This window comes from Hyaena hyaena, unplaced genomic scaffold, assembly GCF_003009895.1.
Source record: "Hyaena hyaena isolate Hyena2069 unplaced genomic scaffold, ASM300989v1 scaffold_24, whole genome shotgun sequence".
In the NCBI taxonomy this organism is placed as follows: Eukaryota; Metazoa; Chordata; class Mammalia; order Carnivora; family Hyaenidae; genus Hyaena; species Hyaena hyaena.
The window spans coordinates 5,938,916-5,956,295 of NW_024080656.1; the positions used below are offsets into that span (position 1 = coordinate 5,938,916).

General features: G+C 38.0%; 2 protein-coding genes across 2 annotated transcripts in view; one reads left to right on the forward strand and one right to left on the reverse strand.

The window, feature by feature from the left end:
* The window catches only part of GRXCR1 (glutaredoxin and cysteine rich domain containing 1), a 124,561-nt gene extending 110,307 nt beyond the window's left edge, over positions 1–14,254 (forward strand). The window contains exons 3-4 of the mRNA XM_039227047.1: positions 2,183–2,248; positions 14,017–14,254. Coding sequence (XP_039082978.1) covers positions 2,183–2,248; positions 14,017–14,196 — 246 coding nt within the window. The 3' untranslated portion in view covers positions 14,197–14,254. The remainder of the gene's footprint in view (positions 1–2,182; positions 2,249–14,016) is intronic.
* Positions 179–3,622, reverse strand: TRIM61 (tripartite motif containing 61). Its single transcript, XM_039227048.1, is given in 5 exon segments — positions 179–366; positions 369–467; positions 470–597; positions 599–667; positions 3,615–3,622. Coding segments are annotated over 5 exon segments (492 nt in total).
* Positions 14,255–17,380: the final 3,126 nt, after the last annotated feature.

The window sequence follows — 17,380 nt, forward strand, 5'->3', positions numbered from 1 at the left end:
CACCTCATATATCTGCCCTCTATCTCCTTTAATAGATGTTTTAATGTGGAAAGATGCTTTGAAAATGTCAGGTTTTCATTTAGTTTCATTAAAATATCCATCTCTTCATCTTGTAATTGCCAAAGAACAGTCTCTTGCTCATTTTTGAGAAAGAACATAAATTGCTTGAATTCAGACTTTATTTCTTCTTCAGTTCCAATGATTTTCTGGATTGCATAGTTATCCCCTTTTCATCTTGTTCTGCTGTCTTCCTCCATGGTTCAGTGCAATTCTCCAGTCTCTTCCTGAGATGGGGAACAGCCTTCTCTCTGGGTCAGATGTGATCGGTGGAGAAACTACACTGTGGATATAAAACTTTCAGGTCCTCTGACAGAAGAAGGCCAACACTTAATTATGCTTTTCACATACAAGCTTCTCTTCCTTCTTCTTCCTCTTGCTTCTTATCTGTAGTAGCTTAGCAATTTCAAATTGCCCAGCTGGGGATTGCTTGTGAATTTCCTTTCTGGAGAGCAATAATGACAAAAGGAACAGAGGAAACTATCATTTAGATCCTTCCAGGACAGACTGATGCAAGAGACACAGAAGCTATGCCCACCCTGGGTCTCTCAAGGAGTCCAGATATATGGAACAGCTAGCCTCTATTTGGAAGTCTGCCAGGGATGTCACACTCCACTGAGCCATGGACAAAGGCGGTGGATGAGGCAATATGTCCTGTAGTAAAGCCTGGCTCGCTAGCACTCAGGACCCAGTGAGCAATGGCTGTCCCCCCCACAGACCTTGGAAACTGACCAACTTTAATTTTCACCGGATTGGCATGTTAATGATAGCCTGTATAAACCTGTTTATCCCTTTGCCCCTTAGCTCTACAGTCTGTTGCCAAGAATACTCCACAGGCTGCAGTCTATTACATCCTGGAACAGATTAGCTGGGCTGCTGTTCTTCCCACTCAATGATGTAAGGTCAGGCTTAATGACTTTGCTGTTCAAGAAAGTAGCTTTAGGTCCAAGACTAGGAATCTTTCCTGGAACAGATGGCTGAGCCCCTCTCCAGCCGGAGACTGCTGTGGCCCCAGAGCCTGGTTCCAACACCTCTTTTCCATTCTGCATTGTGGTTTGCTTTGTTGCATGTTTACATAAGAGTCTATAGTGACCTCCTTATGAACTAGGACCTTTTAAATATCTTAAGTGAGTTTTTGTTTTCCATTCTGCCCAGCACAAATAGGAACCCAAGAAGTATTTACTATTTCTCCCTGTCTTGTTGATTAATCAAAAATTGATTCAACATCTATTCTGTGCCAACAACTGTTATTCCGTGCCAGGGAGATGTTGTGAACAAGGCACACACGGTCTCTGCCTTTGATCAGAAATAATGTCCTTCCTTCTCTATGACTCCACTTTGGGAAATTGAGCAGGAGAATGTAAGAAAGAGGCTGGAAAGGGAAGGAAAATGGGGTAGTTAGGAGAAACACTGTGAGCTGGTTGGAATGTGAATACATTGCCTCATTCTCGTTTTCATAGTAAAGTTTTAGAAGTTATAAACAATGACTCTGAAGTGAGATCCCTGCTTGTGTTAAAATTCCCATTCTGCTTCCTTTCGAGATGGCCTTGGAATTGTTATTTAACCTCACCGAGGCTCACTTTGTGCCATTAATAGAGTCTACCACTTCAAATTAGATGATGTTGGGTGCCCAGCTCATAATGTGTGATTAATTAGTGTCAGTGGTTATTAACTGTATTAGTATTATTGGCTGCCACTATGTCTACATGTGTGACTGTAAGAAGGGTCATGTCAACACTGCTGGGAATAGGGTGAGACAGCTGAGGCTGGGAATTTGCTCAATGATTTCCTTTCCCAGATGGCAGAGCTGCCTAAAGGCTCTCTGAACAATTCTGAAGGGTGTGCTGGAACCTTCCATATCTGGACATAATCTGACATTTGTGGGCTTCCCAGCTCTCAACTACTGGCAGACTTCCTCTTGCTCCCGCTAAAGCTCACTAAATGAGAGAATATGTGGAGGAAAAAGAAATTTCCTCCTTTCTTTGGCCTCTTGGTTGTAAGTTTACTTACAAGGGAAGAATGGTGTTCAATATCTTGTGGGTTAAGCTCTCCTGGCTAGAACTTTGTTTTCTCCAGTACTAACAAAATGGATTTTCTTCCCCCCCCCACCCTTTCTTGTTAATAGGGTGCTGAGAAAATTTTGTCAATGAATGAATCAGGAGAACTGCAAGACCTCTTAACCAAAATTGAGGTAATTGTGCTTTTAGCAACTTATTTTTAGTAATCAAAATGTTAAACACATTCTGATTGTAATTGGGTTTTCCTAACTGAATTTTTCTCCCATGTTCTTACAAATATGTAACAGGTTACATGTGGCAGTTTTAATTTGATATCACCTGCCTTTAGGTTTGCTGTAGCTAGAGTCACTTTAGTGTTAGCTTCTCCCCACCTCATCGTATTAGATGAGAATTCCAGTCAGCTTTATTAGAGCCTAATTCTCTGTAATAGAGATGTTGATGAGGTGTTTCAGAAGCAGGCACTTGTCTTGAAGCACATTTACAATTTTTCATTTAAATTATCTTTCCCATGGACCAGCTTATCATTTCTAAAGATTACAGAAAAATTATTTCTCAAAAAATGCACACTTTCATTTTGTTCTAATACTTATAATTATGGCATCAGAGAAATGCTTGTTCAAATATGTAACATATCAAATCAATATGGAACCAGGAAGTCCTCTGCTAAACTATATTATCAGCCTGTTTCTCTCCATACGTAGGGAAGTCATATATTTTCTGGCCCAAACTGGGACACTTTGAGAGTGAAAAGGGTGCATTAATAATTGTTCTGGGACAGCAAATATGAACCAGGACATTCCCAGGTGAATTAGGCAATATGGTCACCCATATCTCTAAGCCCCGCCAGCTCTGCTTGGCCTAGTCTCCTTCACTGACCTCATCTCTGATTCTCTACCACTTTTTGTACTTTAGTTGAAAGAGACAACTATCTGTGTCTTCTTCCTACCATTCTGTTGTGCAAGCTGTCTTGTCTGCCTAGAATGCTCTTATTCTAATTCGTTTACTCTCACCATCTTCAGGGCTGGTCTATAGTGTCCTTTCTTCCCCAGATCATTCCTGGTCTCTCTCACCTTAGACTTTTATAACCTCTTTTTGTTGGGTGCTTATCAAAATCTTTTGACTTTTATATTACTTCTTTTTGGGTATTTGACTGATGTCCCAAATGAACTATGTGCTCCTTGGTTTTAGGAATCATTTTATTCGTATTGTGATTTCCCACAGGACAAACACAATGAAAGCATGGGCTACCTAGTCTGAAACTTCTCTCAGCTTGAAAATCTATGGATGGATTTATTTTCTTTCCTTTTGTCCCTATACTTGACTCCAACTCCATGAAACCATTAATTTAGGCTAATGCATATCTTTTATTTAAATGATTTAACTTGGTTATTGTGTATTATTATTTTCTGTGTACATTTTTAATTTATGTAATGCTGTTAGGTAATATACCTAATTTTGTTGAAAATTATTTTCACTAAGCACTATGTTTTTAAGGACCATCTGTGTTGCTATATGAACATTTAATACATTTCTTCTCACTACTCCATGATGAAAATACTTTATATCTGTCCAAAGTAGCAGCCACGGGCTGTATGTGGCTATTGAGTACTTATAGCCACTGTTATAACAAGTAATATGGCTAGTGTGACTGAGAAACTGAAATTTTAATTTTATTTCATTTTACTTGATTTAAAATTAAATTTAAATAGCCAGATGCAGCTAGTGGCTCCTGTTTTGGACAATGTAGCTCTGTGGCACCTACCCACTATTTTTTATCTACCTGCTTTTCCATTGATGGATACCAGATGTCATTCAATACCCTCCCCAAACACTGTTGCCAGGAACAACCTTGAACATGTTCCTTATGGATTTCTCTGGGAAAAGAAATTGCTTAAGCATACACTTAATTTTCCAAGTAAATGGCTCTCTGGAATGGTTGCACCTTTCACACACTCCCTGTTGTAGGGAAAGATGTTTTGTGTGTTCCCACATTCTCCTTCCTCCCCATTCTTGACAATATTTTATACCGTTCTCTAATTTTTGCTAGGGTAGTAGGGTAAAGATATATTGCCTTATTGTTTTAATTTACATTTTTTTGATTACCACTGAGTTTGAGTATCTCTTGTATGCTTGTTAAATTTTAAATTTCTTGGGGCACCTGGATGGCTCAGTCAGTTAAGTATCCAACTTGGGCTCAGGTCATGATCTCCAAATTCATGAGTTGGGGCCCCGTGTTGGGCTCCATGTTGACAGCTTAGACCCTGGGGTCTGCTTCAGATTCTGTCTCTGCCCCTCCCGGCCCCTTCCCCCCACTCCCTGCACTCTGTCTCTCTCTCTCTCTCTCTCTCAAACGTTAAAAAAAAATTAATCTCTTGTGTAAATCATATAGTCTTACACCTTCCCTGTAAAAATCTTAGAATTGTCTTTTTTTTGGTTGATTTTCAGAAGATCCTTCTATATTCTAAATATTATTTGTTGTTTGTTTTAGTCATTGTCAATATTTCCTTTCCTTTTTTCAGTTTCTTTAATGATGTCCTTCACCCAACAGAAATCTTATGATATAATCAAACTGATCATTTTTCCTCATGATGAAGTACTCTTTCATCCTAAGGTCACATAGATATTTTCTTACATTTCCTTCTATTAACTTTATAATTTTTCACATCTAGATCTTTAATTCATATGGAATGTACTTGCATTTTCTTACCTATGATGAGATAGCTCCCCCAAATCACCTACTAAATAATCTACTATTTTGTTTATTGCTTTGTTGTGCAAATTTTACATCATAGTAAATCCCCATATATGCATAGGTCTTGGTTTAAGCTGTCTACTGAGTTCCATTGTCGGTCATACTGTAGCAATATCAGCCTGTTTTTATTTCTGTGGTTTAACAGAATTCTTTAGAGTCATATAGGGTAAATCTCTCTCATTACTCTTTTTAAATATTGATGATTGGCTTAGCTATTCATGGACTTTTATTCTTTGAGTCTATAATCAGTTAATTCTGCAACTTGGTTAATACCAATAACCTCTCTCTCAGCTCAAAGAATTCTTAAAAGAAGATTTTATTCCCTTCATTAAACCTGTCTCCACTCTACAATGACATAAATAAGATGCAAATATTTAAGACTATTCTTAATGTTGAAAAGAATTGTATGATACTGCTTCTGCTGTTGTAGGAGTCGTAAGGTATTATAACTCTGTTGGACTGCTTTTCCCATGTAACAAAACTGGTAGAGAAATTGCAGCCATCCAAAAAAAGCCCTACACTTGCCTGTGAGAAAAGCTAGGGCTTAAGGCACACTAGCCTAGGTAAAGATATTGACCCTCAAGAGAGGCAGTTGGAAAAGCCAAGGAAAGTGGATAAAGGATGCAAAATTCTGGTTTAAACCCATCCCATTCTTCAAGTTGATTTTTGGTGGTGGAGTAGGAGTTAAATATTCATGAGTTTGGAAATATTGGAATTTTTACTATGTAGCAAGTAATATTCTTGATGTTCTGTATGTATTAAATTATTGAAACCTCACAACTCTGCAGGTTGGTTTCTATTACTATCATCCTCATTTTACTAACAAAGAAATGGAGGCATAGAGATTAAATTACTGGCTGAAAACCTTACAGACAGTGTTTGATTCATGATTATAATCATAACTCAAAAGCCCATGGTCTTAAGCATGAATCTATGCTGCCATGACTCTCAAATTAAGTGGCATGTAGTTGTCTGGGAAATATGACTATATGTGTGGTAGGACCCAAAGCTCAAGTGAGAAGTATGAGTATGAGGTCCAGGGAACAGACTAGATTTTAACCCTGGGCTCTGAAACTAGAGGGGAGGCCATCGTGGAAGATGGGTAAATTGGTGATAACTTCAGAGAAACCAGACAGATCTTGCCAAGTTCTAGTTTGCTATTACTTTATGCTACATGGTAGATGATGACTATCCTGATTCTCATAATTCAGGTCCCAGTTTTCAACAGTTATTGCAAATGATGGTGAGGAAAGAGACATAGCAGTTATGGTTGGGCCATTAGAAATGGAGTCAACAAATAATTTAAAATTTCCCGAAGAATCGTAGCATATATCTAGCCCAAGTGAAAATTGCTCTGGGAAGTCAAGTGGGCCTGATTCTTTGATGAAGATTGTCAGTGGACTTAAATATGAGGAGCTGGCTAAAAGCCAGCAGAAGCAAGTGAAATATAACAATAGGACGTGTGGATACTTAGATTCAATGGAGGTAGGGGCACCAGTGGGGATTCTGTTCCTGAGATGGAATTTGCAGGGGATCCTCCCTAATACAGTGTGAGTTCCATGTGGACACAAGATCCTTGTCTCTTTTGTTCTATTCTGTACCTTCAGTGCCTAGAATAGGGGTTGGCAAATAACAGACAATAAATATTTGTTAAATGAAAAGATGAATGAATCTCTTTCATCCAAGGTTTCTTTTTTGAAAAAGCAAACCAGTTCGCTGATGAAAAAGAAGAGAATGATAATTATTTTATGTAGGATAATGCTTGAGTGAAAAGGATGAAATGAAAACACCATTTGAATAAAATTCATTCATTCATTCTTTCATTCATTCATTCATTCATTCATTATTTATATTAATACACAAGCTGGAGATTAGAAGCGAAGAAGTGTCTACAGTTCCCGCAAAACAAGAACCATGATGGATAGCTGATCTTGCTGGTGTGCACCCAGAGAAAGCCCGGGGAGCCTTGAGATGTATTAGCAAGCACCTGTTTATGGCAGATACTGAATTAAAGATTGCAGATGGTAGAGAAGCTCCATGTAAGCTCTCGCCTTGCTATTTTTTCTAAAGTTATGAACAAACATTCTTGTCATTTCTAATGAGACTGCCGACATATGTCTGTTTCCTGTACTTTTTTCTTGTAAAATCTGACTCTCCCTGAGGGCTGGTGACTATTTATTTATTGTTCGTGAAGAGCAGAAGTAAGATTTTCAGCTACACATGGAGGATGCTAGAAATGGCACTGGCTATTTTTACAGGGCAGTGGAGCTATCAGACACTGTCTTAACCCTCCCTGGAGAAGCGTAGTTCTGGATGGTGGCCCCTTCCAGTGTGTGTGTGTGGGTGGGGGGGTGGCCATGGCATATTCATAGACGTAGCAGCAAAACACCACCTACTCACTTGGGAAATCAGGCCGTGTACTCTGTCTGCCTCTCTCTGAAATCTGAACATCTTTTTAAGTAGGCTATGGCAGTCCATCATGCTGGGTTCAGGAAATCAGACTCATATATTTAGGCTTAGGCACTTAAGATTATAGGCTATACATTTCCTCTGTGTCAGCAGTTTGTTCAGTAACTTCTTTCTCAAGTCTGCAAATTGAGGATGCTGAAAACTCTGATTATCAGGAAAGATTGTGTTTATTAGCAGCTTGATCAGACAGAGGTGTTCAGCAGGCACTTTAACAAGCATTTGGTGAATTAAATTGTTGAATATAGTTTAAAACAAAATACATAGACAGAGGTAAATTGTCCAGAGATGATTATAATTCCAAGTGTGCCCTCTTTAACAATTTGTTTTTTGGATAAATTTGCTTCATAGACAATCTGGATGATGAGGTTTATGGTTACAGGAACTCAGATAAATTACTTCCTCTTTAGTGGAATACTTAAGAGACTTTCAAGTTCTGCTAGAATAGAAATACATAATCTGAGGTTGAAAATAGTAAGTGCATCCGTTTCCTAATCTCCAGGAAGATTGTGAAAGCCCTTGACATTAGCATCCTGTTTCTATATTAGATAATAGGAAAATCTCTTTATATTTCTGAATTTGAGTTTGTGCTACAAAGAAAATCCATTTGCCAATCATTCACGAGCTCCACCCTTTCATCTTCATCCCGTTGGTCATTTGTGAGAGACTGGAGTTGTGTGCTTTAATTCTGATGACTATGGCATGGCATGGACCCATTCAAAGACTTAAGGGTAGGGCTGAGAGCTACTATGAAGTGAACAGGGATGTGTCTGGCTCACTGTCTTTGTGGAATGAATGAATAAATGGAAGTGTCTCACCTCCTGAGTATTTTTTAAAAGTCTCTCACCAAGTATATGAGAACAGAAAGAGGTAAAAAGAAAGGATGATTTCTCGCTCCTTTTTTTCTTGAATTCCACCCCAAAGGGACTTGCCTTTACCCGAACCACTATTCAAAGGAGGGCCATTCTGTGGACCCAGTGCTCCGTGTGCTGCTCTCACCCAGGTCAGCATGGTTTCTTACTTTGCTGGGCAACAGGGAACTAAAGAACCAATTGCTTGAAGTTCAGTGTTTCTGCAGTAAACCTCTTCATTGAAAGTGGAAGTCGAAGTCTGTTTGTTGCTATTAATAATGACTGTTGTTAACCTCAGTTCCTTCTTCCTCCTTCCTAGAATGTTGTCCACATTTAGGGCAATTTTCTAGCTCCTTTTACACCTGTACTGAGGGCACAACCATCTACTTACCTGCATCTAATACATCTAACACAAGCCAGTTTTTTCTCATTGTTGGAACTCTTTAAATTGGAACCACAGTCTAACAAAAGTACAACATAGTAACAAAAGTGCTCTCTGAAGGAGACAGAGAAGGATGACTGAATTATTTATTCTTATTAGAAGAACAAATGGAGTAGATTGTACCGGATGGTGTCACAGGAATGAGATACCTGGAGGCTAATGGAGCAGTGAGAGCTCAGCACCACTCAGAGCCACCCTCCCCGCTTCTGCCTTGGTTGTAGTTTTTGAGGATTCCATGTAATAACTTATTTGAGAAAAATATGGATATAAATAAAGGTTAAAAACTGATAGTAAAGAGGAAAGACCATGAGATTTGCTCCTTTTTAAAAAGCTTTTATTTCAATTCCAGTTAGCATACAGTGTAGTGTAAGTTTCAGGTGTACCAACATGACCATACAACACCTGGTGCTCATCACGTGCCCTCCTTAATCTCCATCACCTATTTCACCCATCCCATCACCACCTCCTCTCTGGTAACCATCAGTTTTTTCTCTATAATTAAGAGTCTATTTATTGGTTTGCCTCCCTCTCTCTTTTTTTTCCCTTTTGCTCAATTGTTTTATTACTTAAATTCCACATACGAGTGAAATCATGTATTTTTCTTTCTCTAACTTATTTCATTTAGCATAATACCCTCTAGTTCAATTCACGTCATTGCAAATGACAAGATTTCATCCTTTTGATGGCTGAGTAATATTCCATTGTCTGTATATGTATGTATATATATATGTATATATATAGTGTATATATATGTATATGTATATATATATGTGTATATATATATGTGTGTATATATATATATATATAATCACATCTTCTTTATCCATTCATCAGTTGAGGGACACTTGGGCTGTTTCTATAGTTTGATTATTGTAGATAATGCTGCTATAAACACTGGGGTGACATGTTCCTTTGAATTAGTATTTTTGTTTTCTTTGGGTAAATATCTATTAGGTGGGAATGCAAACTCTTGCAGCCACTCTGGAAAACAGTATGGAGGTTCATCAAAAACTTAAAAACAGAACTACCATATGATCCAACAATTGCACTACTAGGTATTTACCCAAAAAGATTTGCTCCTGAAGAATGTTCTTCAATTTCCATTTTTCTAGTTCCCCTGTGAACTAACCATTTCTTGTACTCATTAAGAGTTTTTGTTTCTTCGTTTATGAAATCTTTGCCATACCAGGTAGGTGTGAGAATTAGGTATAGACTCTACATAATATGTATGCCATTCTTTTCCTCTCCTAAGTTTATGGCTGCAGAAGCTAATTTTAACTGAGAATGGAAATGCCTTCAGAATCTTGCTGGCCCTGTGCTCCAAGACATCAGAATTCATATGTAAATTGAAGTGCATTTATACTCCCTTTCTTACAGTGCCAAGACCTTAAACCAGAAGACTATATATATATATTGTTCAAATAAGATGACTATAAGAATGATAGATGATGGCTGTGTCACATGACCACAATCAATTTAACTTGGGGCGGCAGCTAATAAAAATCACTTCAAATAAGGATGTATTAATGGAATAATGGCTAATAATGACTAACCTTATTAAGTGGCTACAGTGTATCAGGCAAGATCCCATTCATTTTGTGTGAATAACTCATCAAATCCTCTCAGTGACCCTTTAAGTTATAAAGAGATCTTATAATAATAGCATTGTGTGCATTCTGACATTCCTTTAGAATGGCCTTGGTCTATTTGTGAGTCCCTTCAAAAATGACAATATAGGGGCACCTGGGTGGCTCAGTCGGCTAAGCATCCGACTTCGGCTCAGGTCATGATCTCACGGTTCGTGGGTTCAAGCCCAGCTCTGTGGGTTCACCGGGCTCTGTGCTGACAGTTCAGAGCCTGGAGCCTGTTTCGGATTCTGTGTCTCCCTCTCTCTCTGACCCTCCCCTGTTCACGCTGTCTCTCTCTCTCTCTCTCTCAGAAATAAATAAAAACACTTAAAAAATGACAATATAGCTTTTAGTACTTATATATTAATTTTATAATAGGAAATTTACTTGCTCTGACTTCTGGATAAACTATTACAAAACAGCAGACTCATGGCACTAGTGGATTTAACATTTGGTATTTTGGCCCTTTGAAAATAATCTTTATAAGTCATATTGCAGGTGCATGATGTAAAATAATTTTTAGTTGTGTTGAGTTACAATTTGGAGGAAATGACATGGTTAGTGAACGAGCCTAGGAAGCTGCCTAGAATTCACATTTATTCCAGCTTTGTTCTTTGCTTGTTATCACCAATGTATTTTGTGGAAAAAACATATATATTTAAGAATTTGGCCATTCACAAATGTCTTGGTTCATAGAAAGGACTGATATTCAGCCAATGGGCACTGGTGAAGCTATACTGATTACTGAAAATATTGAAACATGTTTATACCAGTTAAGATGTTGAAATCATTTATACTGGTTGCAAACAGCTGCTTTACCAGGATAGCCGAGCAGCTCATCTCTTCCCTGTCAGCAACTTCCTTATGAGGGATGCCATACTAAATACAGACTGCCCTCTTAGTATAAACCGCAGATAAGTGAGAAATAATTGTTAGTTTTTGTATGTCTCATGCAATGTTTGGGACATATCTATAGAAAAATTTATTTGTAGTCTCTCTGAAATTCAAATTAACCAAGCATCTTGGGGGTTTTTGTTTTTTGTTATTTATTTATTTATTTTAATTTTTAAACTTTGTTATAGTTTATTGTTAAGTTGGTTTCCATAGAACACCCAATGCTCATCCCAACAAGTGCCCTCCTCCATGCCCGTCCCCCATTTTCCTCTCACCCCCACCCCCATCAGCCCTCAGCTTGTTCTCGGTATTTAAGAGTCTCTGTGGTTTGCCTCCCTCCCTCTCCTTAATTATTTTTCCCCTTCCCCTCCCCTATGGTCCTATGTTAAGTTTCTCCTGTTCCACATATGAGTGAAAACATGGCATCTCGTATTTTTAATTGCAATATTTGACAACACTATTCCACTTGAAATCCAGATCTAGTTATAATCTAACACTAATTGGTGAAGTCCCAGAGTCAGGGGCCTTAAAGGCCTTTTCTCTAGGACCCACACCAGCCCAACATCTGTTCTGGTAGTAGATGATCTTGCTATACAAGTCACTATATATGTGTATATATATATAACATTTTTTTGAGAGAGAGAGAGCACCTGTGTATATAAACCAGGGAGGGCAGAAAGAGAAGCAGAGAGAGAATCTTAAGCAGGCTTTATACCCAGCATGGAGACTGACACAAGGTTTGATCTCACAACCATGAGAGCATGACCTGTGCCAAAATCAAGAGTGGGATGCTTAAGCAACTGAGCCACCCAGGTGTCCTACAAGTCATTATGTATTTTTAATACACATTCTGGCACAGCTCTTGTGAATGTCAGGAATCTATCTACTTTATTTTATTGTTTTTAAGATTAGATAAGAACACCATTATTTACTAATTATATTATAATTTGCTCTTATTGTATTATTTTTTTTATAATTTTCTTTTAAACTGTCCTCTTTTTCCATCACTGGGTTTGGTTTTACTCATTTTTTTTTTCTAAAGACACTTTAAAAACATTTTGATATTATGTAAAATTGTAAATTCACTATACCATGTTTTGGTCAATACTTGCACAGAGAAATGATAAAAGCCCACTTACAAAGTAACTAAATTGCTACACGCACTCAATCTAACTCTTTGGAAGAGTTTTGAATCTGTAATTTTTTAAAAACTTTTTTAATGTTTTATTTATTTCTGACAGAGAGAGAGAGAGAGAGACAGCATAAGCAGGGGAGGGTCAGAGAGAGAGGGAGATACAGAATCTGAAACAGGCTCCAGGCTCTGAGCTAGCTGTCAGCACAGAGCCCGACGTGAGGCTTGAACACATGAACTGTGAGATCATGACCTGAGCTGAAATCGGATGCTTAACCAACTGAGCCACCCAGGCACCACTTGAATCTATAATCTTGATAAAGCTCCTCGTTTGTGTCATTCAGTTGGCCAGCCACTACTTTCCATCAAAGTAATTCTGTGCCACTAAAAATGAGGTATTACATGGATTTTGCTATCTGGACATAATAGCTAAGTCAAAGTGTAATTGTGAGTGAACTTTGCTATATACAAAAGTGCATATCTGAAAAGTGGTCTGGGACCATAAATTTTGAGGCAATCGTGTCCTTAATGTTTATTTCCCAGAGTACATTCCATAAGGTACTAATTGTGAGAGAATTATGTTGTTTCCTGAAAAAAGGGTTATCATAGCTGTAAGTACTGGAGAAAATTATGGGTTAAACCCAGTTAATCAGGTTTCTTTTCATTTGACTGCTTTGGAGACTCTGGTACGTGCAGTTGTGAAACCCCAGAGAACAGCCATGCATATGTGTATGTAAAATATGTTTGAGTGTGCTTCTGCGTGTGTGCGTATCAATTCACTTACCTCAGTCTTATTTTAGCAATTATTCTCTTTGCAAAGCCAAGGTTTCAAACATTGCTGCAAACTCATATTTCGCAAGTCAGAAACTTGGTATTAATTCACTTTTCGCTTTGTCTTCATTCTGTAACGGCTCCTAATCTCCCCACCGCTGAAGGGTACCACTAGTGGACTCCAGCAAAGGATATGTGCTCAAAGAAAGAAATAGAAACGTGTGTGAATAATTTTCAAAATATTATCTCCAATACACTGCCTGGTTACTTTCATTCTAGCAGGAGGGTATTTTATCTTTACTTGAGGGAGAAAAGCCATTGTGGGAAGTTTTATGGACTTGGATATATGTCTTAAGATTTCTATGCCTATTTCCTTAAATCTAAAATGAGAATAAAAGTGCCCAAATGTCTGCTTTACAGTAGAAGGTGTCTGTCTGTGTAAAGGATGGGATGAGGGAAGAGTCTATACAATTTTGCATTTGAAAGTGCTTAAAAAAACAAAGCATTATTCAAATGTGCAATGTAACAATAAATCTTCAGGTGATAGTGGCTCTTCCACATTCAGCTTTTAGTGTGTTGATTTTCCAGACTCACTCTCAGTGATAAGATTCTGTAAACAATGATATTAAACTGTTAAGAGGTACTCAAGGGAAAGTTACAGTACTTCCCTCTAATGAAAATAACCATTTCCTGAATTATTTGGTTTGTAAACATGTGTTTTCATATGATAGATTTCCTGAGATATGGACCCTTTACCCTAAAATGTAGCGGTCTTCACAAAACAAAGTTGTGCTATTGATGGCCATCGATGGGGTAATAAAGAAAACTTCAGCTAGCTTTTCCCCTGGGTCTAATGTGCATACGTGGTAGGTGATTTCAAGTCCACAACCATATGAAGTCACTATTGTTTTGCGACCCTCACAACTCAGGAAGACAGGAAGGCTGGTCGAGTTGTTCATGCTAATGCCTTTTCTGTCTTCTCTTGTCCCCTGCCGCCCTCTACAGAGAGTGCAGCATCCACAGGAGTGTCCTTCCTGTGGAGGCTTTGGCTTTCTTCCATGCTCAGTGTGCCACGGGAGCAAGATGTCAGTGTTTCGAAACTGCTTTACAGACTCTTTCAAAGCTTTGAAGTGCACTGCTTGCAACGAGAATGGCCTTCAGCGCTGTAAGAGCTGTGCTGGCTAGCAGGAGCCCTCCCCGCAGGGGAACCTCCTACTAACTGAAGTCAATCATATGGTTTATACGTGGGTTTTTTTTTAACTGTCATGTTTATGAACTAATCAATAAACTTTGTTTATTATAATTGCCTTTGTTTTGAATTTTTGCTGTGGCCATTTTCATTGACTTATTAAATAAACGTTTGTTTAACAACCATGTGCCATGCCCTTTGCTAGATCCCGGTTTCTAATTGAAATTAATGGACTGCCCAGTACTATTTCAGGAAATCCACACTCTGATTTCTTAAATGTGTTTGAGTTTCTAAGGAAAAGACAAAATATATCTAATGATGTCTATTGCAATGTCACCCTCTTGTCTAAAATGAGTTACTCAAACTCCCTAGAAACATAACACATTTCTATGTATCTCAGCTACAGAGAAAAGCTCTGGACAGTGGAAAATAATACGGTCATACTTATACTTAGAATTTTTTAAAGCTATAAAATAGTGTTGAAGCTGATAACAGTAAGGACAAATCACTAATGTTATCAGGTGGGTTTCTCAGTGATGATGTAAAAGTTGCTACAAGACTTATGTGGATTTAGGTTTTTAAGCATTTGTGCTATTGTTACTGAAAGCCCTTTAAAAAGGTGCTATTGTCAGGGGCACCTGGGTGGCTTAGTTGGTTAAGCGGCTGCCTTTGGCCTCAGGTCATGATCTTGTGGTTCCTGAGTTTGAACCTGCTTGGATTCTGTGTCTCCCTCTCTCTCTCTGCCTCTTCCCTCCTCACACTCTCTCTCTCTATCCCTTTCTCTCAAAAATAAATAAACATTAAAAAATAAAAAATAAAAAGATGCTATTGTTGTGCTTTTGAGCTGGACATAACAAAAAGAAATTATGTTATTATTGGACACACCTGTACCTGTGTCTGTATTCTGATGGATTCTCTTATGAATGACCTTAATACATCACATTCTCAATATTTGTGAGAAGGTAATCAAACCATTTTACACCTCATTATTGTAAAAAGCTATAAATCTTTTCTGAGTACTTTCTAATCACCGAGGTACAGTATAGGGTATAGTTTTTGTTCTCATACAACTTATACTCTAAGAAAGAAGGAAGCATGACACAAGTAACTGTAAACAGGATGAGTCTTATACCACAAATGGTACAGTGTGCTGTGGGAATTGGAGCAGACGTACCAACTTAGATGAGTTAGAAAAGGCCAGAAAAGACTTTATTGAGAAACTGATATTTCAACACATGCATGAAAGATAATTGAAAGTAAGTTAGCCAAAGAGCAAGGGGGATTGTGCTTTAGGTAAAGGAATAGTATATGTGGAGACCCAGAGGTCAGAAAAAAATTGTGTGTTTAGGAATTATAAGAAATCCAATATGGGGAGTTTTTATTGGTAACAGTGGAACAGTGTAGAGCAGACTAAGCCTCCTACTAATAACGCATTTATTTGGAACAAAATAATAAACAACTGTTGAAGGCATTGGAAAGCAACTAAAACCAGAAAGGAACTGGAAAGAATTCAATCACTGGAAGAAGAGAAACAAACAAAATGAACCTACATTTATCCAGCTTATTCTCTGAGAACACTTTCCAGTTTACACAGAATACAGCTCATAAGGAAAATGCAAACTTACTGGATTAAAGAAATAAATATTGACATTTGGGCCTGCAGGATGCCTGGAATTCAATGGCAACTTCTAAGAAATGAGAAGTGAGCCACCAAATCTGCTTATTAATTCCACTTAAATCCTCGGTGGATTCCTAACCTACCTACACAGAGTAATATTCTGGGACCGGTTCCAGTGTGTGTGTGGTGGGGGGCGGGGGTTACCCATACCATGAAGCAATTCTCTAACAACAGCTGGCTATCCTACAGTTCAACTCAATTCTACACTGTCTAACCAGGAGAGAGCGTCAGATCCCACAGGTTAAAGGCTCAGTCCCACAAGACAGCCTTCCTATTACCACCACTTCAGATGTCTACCAAAAAGTCTAGGTGTCACCTGTGATTCTAACCAATCAACTAGAGATATGAGGTTCCAATGACCCCAACATGGGAATGATTAGAGAACTCAGAGAAAAATCTTATGTACTAGATGACCAGTTTATTATAAAAGGCTATAACTCAGGAACAGCCAGATGGAAGAGAAGCTTAGGGCAAGGGGTGGGGAAAGGAACTTCCATGCCCTCTCTTAACACTTTGAGCACACCACCCTCCCAGCATCCCCACATTTTCACCAACTCAGAAGCTCTCTTAAATTCTAAGGGTTTTAGCTCTGTGCCAGAAAAGGGCACAAAGGCCAACTATATACTTATTATAAACAATATCACCCAGAGGAAAGAAGTAGCTGAGAGACCAGAGAGTTGTGCAGACATATCAACAGCTGCCTATGTTGCAAAGTCAGAGTTTGGAGTTCAAGTGGTAAACACGATGAAGAGTTCCTTGAAATCCCAGAAGGGCCCAATATCTAGAGTAAAGCCAAGGATTGGGGGCTATATTGTAAAGCTAAAGGAAAAAACAAAATGCACTTGCCTTTAGAAAGCCAAAAACAAAACTTTCATGATATTATGGTATTTTTGGCTGCTTGCTAGAGCAAAACCCAATACTTGAACTAGGAATATAAAGGAACTCATTGAATATGAAAATCTATAATTAACATTATACTTACTGGTAAAAATATTAAATACTTTCCCCCTGAAATCAAGAAGACTACATGAATGTTCACTTTTATCACTCCTATTCAATATTATGATGAAGGTCCTATCCAGCGAAACCAGCAAGAAACAAAGTCATAAATGTTAGGAAAAAATAGAGCTCATTATTTGTAAACAACATGACTAGAATGTAGAAAACCCTAAGAAATCTACAAACTACTAAACTTCACAGTGAAGTTAAAATTGTTGGATTTGAGGTCATTTTATAAAAATTAAAAATACAACACACAAGTTAACAAATAATTTGAATATAAATTAAAATACAATTTATATTACTATCAGCAAACTTTAAGTATGTGGCATACAGTTTACAAAATATGTGTAAGAGCTCTGCATTGCACACTACAATGTAAATCTTGCTGAGAAATTATAGAATCCAAATGCATGAGGAAATATGCCACATTTTGGATTGAAAGATGATATTTTTAAAGATATTTATAGTTTCAATGAAATCTCAATTAAAAGCCATCAGAC